The following is a 12,363-nucleotide window of genomic DNA, read 5'->3' on the forward strand; positions in this document are numbered from 1 at the left end:
GGCACCATTAAATGATGCAACTCATCTTCTTATGCAACAGATAGACAATTATAGGCCACAAAATAGGCTGTGAAAATCAGACAGTTATAGGCCACAAAATAGGCTGTGAAAATCAGACCCCAAGTGTCCTTGTAAACAAAGCTTTATTCTCTCTTCTTTTCAAAACATGACGCTTCAGAGAGGGAGGCAATAACAGCTAGACAAAGGACAGTGCTACAAAGGTAAACTGAACTCTCATGATATTAATCAAATATACTATTAAATAATTAAAGGTTAATACTGTAATCAACACCCTTGGCTCCTTAAGGCCAGGTAGTTATGACAGGACTAGTTTCTGCTTCAACAGTCATATTCCTCATCATCTTTTTTGCTGCAGCTTGCATATCTGCAGTAAATTCTAGCTTCGTGGTCTCCTTCACCATGCTTTTATGAAAGGGTATGTATGCAGCTTCTTATCATTGCATAACTTCATTTTTAACGGAGTTCCAGTCCAACTACTGACTTCTTGCTTGCCTCGAAGTAGTGGTTTTTTATGCCGTACATTTCTAGACTTTCCCCGTCTCTTTAGGTCATTTCACCCTGTCAGCATTGCAGCAGATTACTTAATCAGCTCAGTGGTCTGGTTAAACTAAGGTATACTTAACTATCCTTCCACCTCAGTTGCTGTTAAAGCTGAATTAATGTGTCTGTATTGAAAATGGAATTTCCCAAAACTAAACTAATTTTCCCATTGAAAATGTAATTTTTCAAAAATTAAATTGATTTCCCTATACACAACTATTACTTCCAGACTGGTTGCTCTCTTTCAAAGCTAGATCAGCCTATATACAAAGTGTGATTCAGTTAACCCTTTAACGCCGAAGCCCTATTTTCAAAAACGTCTCCCGTATGCCGGCGGCCTCCAAGAGGTAGCGCGAAGCAGAAAAAAAAGTTTTTTCAAAAAATCACAGCGCTTAGTTTTCAAGATTAAGAGTTCATTTTTGGCTCCTTTTTCTCATTGCCTGAAGTTTAGTATGCAACCATCAGAAATAAAAAAATATCATTATCATATATAAATATTGGATTATATGACAGCAAAAAAAAACTCTTATATAATTGTATACAAATCGCACTGTAAGGAAAACGGTTGAAGCTAATGAGTTAATTTTTTTTAGTTGTATTGTACACTAAATTGCGATGATTTTGGTATATAACAGATTGTAAAACGATTAAAGCAACACAGAGAAAATATTATCACAAAATGATGCATGAATTTGTAACACGAGGACGTAAAAAAAAGTTTTTTCAAAAATTCACCAAAAATCAAAATATTGTGCTAGAGACTTTCCAATTGTGCCAAAATGAAGGAAATTGATTGAATATTACTAGGCTGTAAGTTTTTTAGCTTACAATTGCATTTTTGAACCATTTCGATCGAGTTAAAGTTGACCGAAGGTTGATTTTTTTCTATTTATCGTTATTTCGATGTAAATATAAAAAAAACTGTGAAGAGCTAAAGGAATGATATATTTTTTGTTGTATTCTACATGAAATTGCGCTCATTTTGATGTATAACACTTTATGTAACGAATAATATGAAACGGCGAAAAAATTACGGCAAGCTGACGTAAGAAATGACAGGATTTTCAGTGGAGTCCGCGCGCACGGAGCAAAGGAAAATTTTTTTTTCAAAATTCACCAAAAATCTACATATTGTGCTAGAGACTTTCCGTTTGTTGCAAAATGAAGGTAAATGATTGATTGTTACTCAAATGTAATAATTATGGCTTACGGATGCGTTTTTCGATCATTTCGGTCGAGTCAAAGTTGACCGAATGTTAAAATTTTGTCAGTTATCGTGATTTCGGCGAAAATATTAAAAACCTGTGAAGAGCTAAAGGAATAACATATTTTTTGTTGTATTCTACATGAAATTGCGCACATTTTGATGTATAACACTTTATGTAATGAATAATATGAAACGGCGAAAAAACTATGGCAAGCTGACGCAAGAAATGACAGGATTTTCAGCGGAGTCCGCGCGCACGGAGCGAAGGAAAATTTTTTTTTCAAAAATTCACCAAAAATCTAAATAATGTGCTAGAGACTTTCCGTTTGTTGCAAAATGAAGGTAAATGATTGATTGTTACTCGAATGTAATAATTATGGCTTACGGATGCGTTTTTCGATCATTTCGGTCGATTCAAAGTTGACCGAATGTTAAAATTTTGTCAGTTATCGAGATTTCGGCGAAAATATTAAAAAACTGTGAAGAGCTAAAGGAATAACATATTTTCTGTTGTATTCTACATGAAATTTCGCACATTTTGATGTATAACACTTTATGTAACGAATAATATGAAATGATGAAAAATTACGGCAAGCTGACGATGAAATGACAGGATTTTCAGCGGAGTTCACACATGTGAGCGGAGGAAAATTTTTTTTCAAAATTCACCAAAATTCTAAATAATGTGCTAGAGACTTTCCGTTTGTTGCAAAATGAAGGTAAATGATTGATTGTTACTCGAATGTAATAATTATGGCTTACGAATGCGTTTTTCGATCATTTCAGTCGAGTCAAAGTTGGCCAAATGTTAAAATTTTGTCAGTTATCGTGATTTCGATGTAAATATTAAAACACTGTGAAGAGCTAAAGGAATGATATATTTTTTGTTGTATTCTACATGAAATTGCGCACATTTTGATGTATAACACTTTATGTAACGAATAATATGAAACGAAAAAATTACGGCAAGCTGACGCAAGAAATGACAGGATTTTCAGCGGAGTTCGCGCGTGCGGAGCGGAGGAAAATTTTTTTTTTTCAAAAATTCACCAAAATTCTAAATATTGTGCTAGAGACTTTCCATTTGTTGCAAAATGAAGGTAAATGATTGATTGTTACTCAAATGTAATAATTATGGCTTACGGATGCGTTTTTCGATCATTTCGGTCGAGTCAAAGTTGACCGAATGTTAAAATTCACTTTGGTTGCTGGGTCCTTCTCCAGCATCCCAGTCTAAAACTCGCCTGACACGCTCACTTCCGACAGGCAGTATGCGCCTTTCACGGTCCTGACACCTTTGTGACATATCTACAAACGTCCTGTTGCAGCACGAATACGCAAACACTCGCCAAAGTTCTGCAAAACACGTCTGCGTCAAAATATCGCTCCCGCAAGGTCCGACGCTGATGCTATCTGGCGTGAGTAGGAGGGAATTCGCGCATGCGCGTCTGGGTGATGCTCAAGAACAACACAACACCTGGATCCGTGAACTCCCAGCATCCGCCAAGGCGCGTGATTTGAAATCTTCCGCAAACTAGGCCTATAATTATTTTTCCGCGAATATTTAAAAAAAGCATTTTCAGTCGACGTTTGCAACGTCCACTCGGCATTCGACAGACAATTTTTGACGACGTTTAAAACGTCCAACAGGCGTTTAAGGGTTAATTACTGGCTACCTGAGGGATTTTGCCCTCATTTGCCAATTACTGTTGCTCTTTTTCTTTGACAGTGGATTAAGGTGTTTGAGACTGAACAGCTCATGAATTAGGCAAAGTTAGTAATGGGTTTGTTTTGAAAAGATTTGGGTTTTTCTAAGTTACACTTTTTAAATCCTCATTTTCTTTTGCAGATATTGGGTTATATTGTGCTACGAAACATGGTAGGTATTTTAAGGACTCGATACTCTTCATTTTTTGCGTGGTTTGGTCGCATATCCTTAGAACTGTTTGTGTGCCAGTATCATATATGGCTAGCCGCTGACACTCATGGTGTCTTGGTACTCATACCTTCTTACCCTGTAGCTAATGTTCTAGTTACTTCATTTATTTTCATTTGTGTATGTCATGAAATTCACCATATTACCAATGTTATCACTCCTTTCTTAGTACCCAATGATTCCCGAAGAGCTGTGCGAAATTTGATTGTTTTTGCAATACCTCTATTGGCGATAGGCGTTCATGATGGCATATTTTAGATAGTGTACACAGAATGTTTCCAAACATTATTTTATCATTTGTGCAACTTGTGAAAGTTGGATAACTTTGATACAGTAATGGAGTCTGTAGGGAGGGAAGCAATCTTAATGGCATATCTGTTAAGAACAGTCATCGCCTTGCCTCCCAAAGCAACTGGTATTTTTAAATGTATATTTGCTGTTTTATGCTCTTACAAGTGAATATTAATGCCAGAGTTACTGCAGATATTCTAATTGCAAGTATAAGGATATTAACTCATTGTGATTTACAAATCAGTTAATGTTTTAGCTGTTCAGGTAAGTTTCTCAGAAGTTCAGGTATGTTCTTTCAGATCTAGGAGGTCATGAAAAAATACTAGTTTTTCTGTTAATATTCTTTCATGGTTGGTAATAATTGCAGTGTGTTTTTCAGTAAGAAATCTGAACTCATGATATGGTTGTGTTAGCCTCAGTCTGTGTTTTAAGCATATTTAAAACAGATGTAATTGTTGAGTCATCATATAAGTTTGGCTATCAGTCTTCATTCTTAGTTTAAGTTTCACATCCATAGTTGTCATTGTTACTTTGTATAGAAGACTGGTACCCACCAGGGGTTTCCTTCAGTTTTTATATCAATGGTAGCTTTTACTGTTAGTGTTTCATTCTAAATGTTGTAAATTTTGTGAAAAAAAAGCAAGTGCATACGCAAGTGTTTCCTATTTAATTTACAGTGTTACTTGAAAGATATAGACCATGATGTCTCATGATTATCTTTCTTCACATATACAGTATATGATTATGAAATGTACGTCGTTTCAAATCCTTTGGGCCACCCCTTCGAGATCTGAAATGTTTGACTTCTGTGGTCAGGTTAGACTAAGGTTACACCAACGATTCACCTGGATCAGATGATCTGGGACCTCATTTAATCTGTTCATGATTATGGTAGCATACATGAAGTTACCACTTTTTACAAATACAGCTAAAATCTCAACATGTGGAACCTTAGAGTTGTTTTAACTGCTGGATAATTTAATTATTGTTGTGTCAGGCTGTATTTCCGTAAAATTGCCTTTGGAGGCTACCTAAACTTCCAAATTTCAAATAAAAACTTAAACCGAAATCGATGTGCAAAGTTTTCATCCTTATCAGAGTGACTGTACCTCCTGTGATTGAGTGAAAAAGCCTCCCAAACTTCCCCCTAAACTGCTTGTTAATTGTAGATGAATCCTTAAAGAGATTTTGATTATATCTTTACATCCCTGTCAGTAAGCCTTCTTTTATATAATACTAGTTCAGTTGCATCCAAACACAAAGATTTTTGGATATGCGTATGCATAATTTTGATTCAAATATAACGTATTTAGTATTGCATAATATTACCAGCAAGATATAAATTACAATAGACAGACCATAAAACAAAACAAAAATTTAGAGGCACAGAAGGCTTAGTTTTATCAAATTAAAAAAAAACATAGGACAACCCATGTTATGAAAAACTAGAGAAAAATTTATTTAGGCGTGCATTACTGAGAACAGGTGGTACAAAATACAGCTGGAAGGTAATATACCTCGACACATACATAGTACAGTTACAAAACTTGGTTTGTGTGTATATATATATATATATATATATATATATATATATATATATATATATATATATATATATATATATATATATATATATATATATATATATATATATATATATATATATATATATATATATATATATATATATATATATATATATATATTATATATATATATAAAGATAGACAGATATAGATTGATAATATATATAATATATATATATATATATATATATATATATATATATATATATATATATATATATATATATATATATATATATATATATATATATATATATATATATATTATATAAAGATAGACATAGAGATTGATAATATATATATATATATATATATATATATATATATATATATATATATATATATATATGTATATATGTGTGTGTATGTATGTATGTATATACAGGCAGTCAGTTAATGGCATGGCTCGGTTAACAGCGATTCGGTTTTATGGGGCTTGTCTAGCGACGAAAATCGGCAATTTTTGGCGCTGAAAATCGCCGATTTCCACTTATCGGCACCGATAATTGGGTATTGGCGCTGATACATACCTAACAGAGGTGCCGATAACTGAAAATCGTCGCTGCGATAACCGCCAAAAAAACGCCGAAATCACTGATTTTCGGTTAGGGGCGATTTTCGGTTATCATCACACCCTCAGAAACGGAACCCCACCGATAACCGGGGACTGCCTGTATATATATATATATATATATATATATATATATATATATATATATATATATATATATATATATATATATATATATATATATATATATATATATATACTGTACCACGTAACTATCAACACTCAGTATGCTTATAAACAACAACCATCAAACTTTAAACTGAAAACTTCATGTAAAAGGCAATTATCTACCTTTTTCCCCCATATTTGTAACAAAGTATCCAGCATTAGTACACTTTTTAAAAAATGCAACACCTTTTTCTCTCATAAATGACACAGTTCTGTAGCAGGTAGCCTACATGTGTTTACCCACAGCCTACCATGGTTTTATGAGCATTAATGTATTTTTATACAGCAACTTCCTTGTCAGTTGTTACCATATTGTATTACCATAGATGAGCTACAAAATGTGTATGCGTGAACTTTAGACCTAGGCTACCACAAGTGCTGCACTCAATATCCATTTTCATAAGTCAAAAGGGCTATTACAGCTGCATTTAAGATAAAGGTAATGGTAATGAAACTGTTATTTTACTTACAGAATCCATGTATACTGTAATGTTTTGTTATATCGTCATTGTAATATATATATAAAAAAAACAATCATTGTGCCATTTGTAATTTATGTTCTCAGAATCAGCTGATTGAGCCTAATAGCAAAAAAAGGAGGAGAATAAATTTTTAGTAGCTTAAAGGAATGAATGTATTAATGTAATTATCATTTTTATTTTGTAAGTGAATATAAAACAGGTATATAAAGGGAAACTAACATACTTTATGTTAAAGTAGAATCCCTCAAAATCGCAAAACAGCTGTTTCCTAGTTTGTTTATGTCATACTCAATGTGTTTGTCAGTTCTTTGGTAAGTGGTTGTTAATTATAATAGATGGTCATGAATTGTTAAATAAGCCATAAGTTTGGGAATCTTGTTTGAAAGCCCAGCCTAGTACAATCTACCTAAAATTAAATTCATTCAGTTTGTAGTGCACAGTGTTTGGGCATTACGTTACAACACCCTGTGTTTACATCTTTAGTACATATGGCATTTCTTGGTATCGACTGTTCAAAGCAAATTCATTTCAGAACACTGCTAAAAAGTTATTGGAATTAATGAGTGCATGCGTACGTACGTACGCACCCCACGCGTAAATTATAAATTAAATAGTGAAGGAGAGTGTGTTGCTGTATTAGGTTTCGAGGTAAACGTACCTCAGTTGCTGTTTCTCTCTCTCTCTCTCTCTCTCTCTCTCTCTCAGTACTGTACGTATCCTTTAATGAATATGAATTACTGAATCATAAACATAAAAACACAAAACTAAACTAACTCCAGGAAGTTCAAGACACCATTGAATGACTGTGTGCATACGTACGTAATGTTTTTGCCTTGCTTGATTTACTAAACTGTGTTTCATTACAAGTTTAGTTGACTCCAAGTATGGTTATCACATATATTATAAAAGTACACGAGAATGTTTTGATATTTGATCTCTAATCACCATAAAAATATTTAGAATGCAAATTTCATATGTAGGCAAGACAAAACCAAACAGGCTGTAGCAAGTTCACTGGCACCTTGGAATGAGCGTGCATACATACATATACGTACCCAATGCAGACAAGTGTGTTTATGCCTTTGGTTTGTAAAAATAAAAAAATGAGAAAATACAGTAAAAATATAGATGAGAATACTGTAGCATACAATATAAATAAAATAGTGAATGAGTGTGTGTTAATGTACTTATGCTTTGATGTAAACATACCTCAGTTGTTGTTTCTCTCTCTCTCTCTCTCTCTCTCTCTCTCTCTCTCTCTCTCTCTCTCTCTCTCTCTCTCTCTCAGTACAGTCACCACCCTACTCACGAACAGTCATGCTACGAACATTGAGAGATATGAACAGACAGGGTCACAAGTTAAAATTGGGCTTGGAGTGCTCCCCTTTGCCACCCATAAATTCAAATTTTGCTCTTCGCATCTGTTCTGATAGTAAGAATTTTTGCAAAGCAAAGAAGAACATGAGGAAGAAGAAGAAACTGTTCCTGTAACCCCTTCCCTGATTATCCCAGGTGTTCTCGTGATTAACTACCATGTATTCCTTTTACAATCACAAGAATACTCGTTCATACTTGTAAGATATTCCTACTTATTTCTGTCTTCCTTATATAACTTCTTCTCTGATGAATGCCCGGTTTACTTCGTGAACTTCCAGTGTCAGACACTGTTCCTGCAATATTCTCTCCAAGTTCTTAACTTCAGAGCATGGAAAAAATACTAAATTTGTGAATGTTGCATGAATAAAAAATTGTTTTTCTTCTTTTACCTTTCCAACATCCAAAGTAATTCTTTATGATACTGCATTGTTTTAAAAATACAGTGAAAATAGTGTAATCTGTGACTCCCGAGTTACACTACATATAAGGTGTGTTAAAAAATATCCAATCTTTATTTCATAAAAAACACTCGCATTCAGATACAACTATCTTACGCTAATCTCCTTCAAGATGATCCCCTTGGGCTACCACACTTCTCCCAACGGTCCTGCCAATGTCAGTAGCAATGCTGGAACGCCTCTTTTGAGATGGAGCGCAGCTAGTCCGTCGCATTCTGCATGATGTCTTCTCTGGACTGAAATCTGGTTCCTTTTTGTAAAAAAAAAAAGGATAACTCTAAGGGTGCAGGTGTGTTATCGTGATGGAGCTGCCAATTACCCGCTGCCCATAGGGAGAGAGAGAGAGAGAGAGAGAAACGAAACATTTACACACATTCTAAAGTAATCGAGTCAGATAAGGTGTGCAAATCCTTTAGAGGTTTTATACTTTCATTCCCCCCCCCTTTTTTTTTTCACAAAATTTCAAAGATTTCAATTTAGAGAAGACATCATGCACAATGCGACAGAACAGCTGAAGCGCACCATCTCAAAACAGGCTTTCCAGCACTGCTTCCAACAGTGGCGAAAACATTGGGAGAAGTGTGTGGCAGCCCAAGGGGACTACTTTGAAGGAGATTAATCTAAGACTGTTATATCTGAATACAGGTATTTTTTTTGTAAATGAAGGTCGGATATTTTTTTAAGACACCTCATATTAAAAACTAACTTACAAACAATTCAAGATACGAATGGCCATCTGGAACGTAACTCATTGGTAAGTCGGGTAGTGAATCTTCCTTAATGAAATATGAATTACTGTATCATAAACATAAAAACACAAAACTAAATAAACTCCAGGAAGTACACATCACCATCAGCTGAGTGTGTGCATACCCATGTGTTGACATTTCTTTCGTTCAGTTTACTGTACTGCATTTCATTATAAGTTTAGGTGACTCTACAGTATATATATGATTATCACATATAACAGTAGACAAGAAAATATTTTATCACTGCTGGTATTTCATTAATCACCGTAAAAATATTTAAAATGCTAATTTCATATGTAGGCAAAACAAAACCAAACCTGGAATGAGAGTATGTACTTATGCACACACTCATTCCATGTTTGGTTTTGTTTTGCCTACATATGAAATTAGCATTTGCATTTATCTTTTGATTTGAAAAAATTAAAAAATTAGAAAATACAGTAAAAATATAAACGAGAATACATTAGTGTAGCATAGAATATAAATAAAAAAGTAAGGAAGTTTGTGTTACTGTACTTAGGCTTTGATGTAAACATATCTCGGTTATTGTTCTCTCTCCCTCTCTCCACACAGCCCCTCCTCTTCCATGGCAGTGTTACCAACATTATTGTGAGGCCGTACAGCAATGCCAACCATTGGAGGGCAGTTTTCCAGATTTTTTGAAATTTATATAAAGCAAAGCTTCAATTATCCAAATTAATAGAGCCAAGGATCCATTGGATAATGGAGAAATCCGGATGATGACGGGAAAAAAATCTAGGGGTGTTCAAGGACAAAACCATACCCTTCCTCACCTAACCTTGTCAATACCACATAACTGTAAACACTCAGTATGCTTATAAGCAGCAACCATCAAACTAAATTGAAAACTATGCAAAAGGCAATTATCGACCTTTTATCCCCAACTTTGTAATAAAATATACCGCAAATAACACACTTCAGTAGGTAGGTAGCCTACCTGTGTTTAACCGTAGCCTACCTTGGTTTTGTGACTTAATGTATTTTTGTAGAGCAACTTTCATATCAGTTGTTACCATATTGTATTACTATACACAAGATAAAAATGTGTATGTGTGAACTATAGACTTATGCTAGCCTAGGTGTTACACTCACAGTATCTGTTTGCAAAAGTCAAATAGGCTATTACAGCTGTATTCAAGTTAAAGGTAATGGTAATGAAACTATTTAATTACAGAATCCATTCATACTGTATTATTATATTGATATATCATCATTGTAATATGTATAAAAAAGCAATCATCCGCCATTTGTCATATTTACATCCTCAGAATCAGCTGATTGAGCCTACTACCAAAGGAACAAGGAAAGTATTTTTTTATTTGCTAAAAGAAACGAATGTTTCCCAATTCATTTGTTTACTGATGTAAACATACCTTAGCTGTTATTTCCCCTCCCCCCCTCTCTCTCTCTCTCTCTCTCTCTCTCTCTCTCACACACAGTACTGCACATATCCTTTAATGAAATATGAATTACTGTATCACAAACATTAATACAAGAAATTAAACACTCCAAGAAGTTCAAAAAGCCATTGAATAGTGCTTAAACATGTATGTGAATGTTGCCTTTTTTTTTTTTTTTTTTCGGCTTTGCTTGACTTACTGTACTGTATTGCATTACAAGTTTAGTTGACTCTAAGTAATATTATCACACACATCGTAACAGTGCACAAGCAAATATTTTACTACTGTTGTAATTTCATCGCTAGTCACCTTCAAAATATTGAAATGCTAATTTCATATGTAGGCAAGGCAAAAACAAATGGGGTGTAGCAAATTAACCAACAGCAGGGAACGAACGTACGCAGACATACATACCGTGTGCACACGATTGCGCTTATTCTTTCCTTTGTAAAAATAAAAGATGAGAAAGTACAGTAAAAATATAAATGAATACTGTAGCATAAGATATAAACAAAATAGTGCAGTGTGTGTGTTACTATATTAGGCTTCAATGTAACATAGCTCACTTGTTATCCGCTCTCTCTTGTTCTCTCTCTCTCTCTCTCTCTCTCTCTCTCTCTCTCTCTCTCTCTCTCTCTCTCTCTCTCTCTAATATGTATACAAATAGCCTACATATATATATGTATATATATCTCATATGTTTACATATATTATATATATATATATATATATATATATATATATATATATATATATATATATATATATATATATATATATATATATCATATAAATATCTATATATATATATATATATATATATATATATATATATATATATATATATATATATATAATATATATATATATATATATATATATATATATATATATATATATATATATATATATATATATATATATATATATATATATATAATATATTATGTATACTGTATATCTATATATATACATATCTATATATCTATCTATGTATATATATATATTTATATATATCTATATATACATATATAGATGTATATGTATATATATATATATATATATATATATATATATATATATATATATATATATATATATGTACATGTATATATATATATATATATATATATATATAAATATATATATATATATATATATATATATATATATATATATATATATATATATAACCCTATATCTATATATATATATATATATATATATATATATATATATATATGATATATATCTAGATATATATCTATATTATATTATATATATATATATATATATATATATATATATATATATATATATATATATATATATATATATATCATATATTTATATCTATATTGATATATATCTGCATATATCTTTATATATAATACTTTCTCTATATATATATTATATATTTATGTATATATATATATACTGTATATATATATATGTATAGATATATACATACATGTAGTTTTATATATATATATATATATATATCTATATATCTGAATACATCTATATATATATCTATATATCTATCTAACTATATA

At 32.2% G+C, this 12,363-nt stretch overlaps 1 protein-coding gene across 1 annotated transcript in view; it reads left to right on the forward strand.

The window, feature by feature from the left end:
* The window catches only part of LOC136833798 (N-acetylneuraminate 9-O-acetyltransferase), a 263,251-nt gene extending 258,187 nt beyond the window's left edge, over window positions 1-5,064 (forward strand). The window contains exon 14 of the mRNA XM_067096057.1: window positions 3,618-5,064. Coding sequence (XP_066952158.1) covers window positions 3,618-3,962 — 345 coding nt within the window. The 3' untranslated portion in view covers window positions 3,963-5,064. The remainder of the gene's footprint in view (window positions 1-3,617) is intronic.
* Window positions 5,065-12,363: the final 7,299 nt, after the last annotated feature.

This window comes from Macrobrachium rosenbergii, chromosome 52, assembly GCF_040412425.1.
Source record: "Macrobrachium rosenbergii isolate ZJJX-2024 chromosome 52, ASM4041242v1, whole genome shotgun sequence".
In the NCBI taxonomy this organism is placed as follows: domain Eukaryota; kingdom Metazoa; phylum Arthropoda; class Malacostraca; order Decapoda; family Palaemonidae; genus Macrobrachium; species Macrobrachium rosenbergii.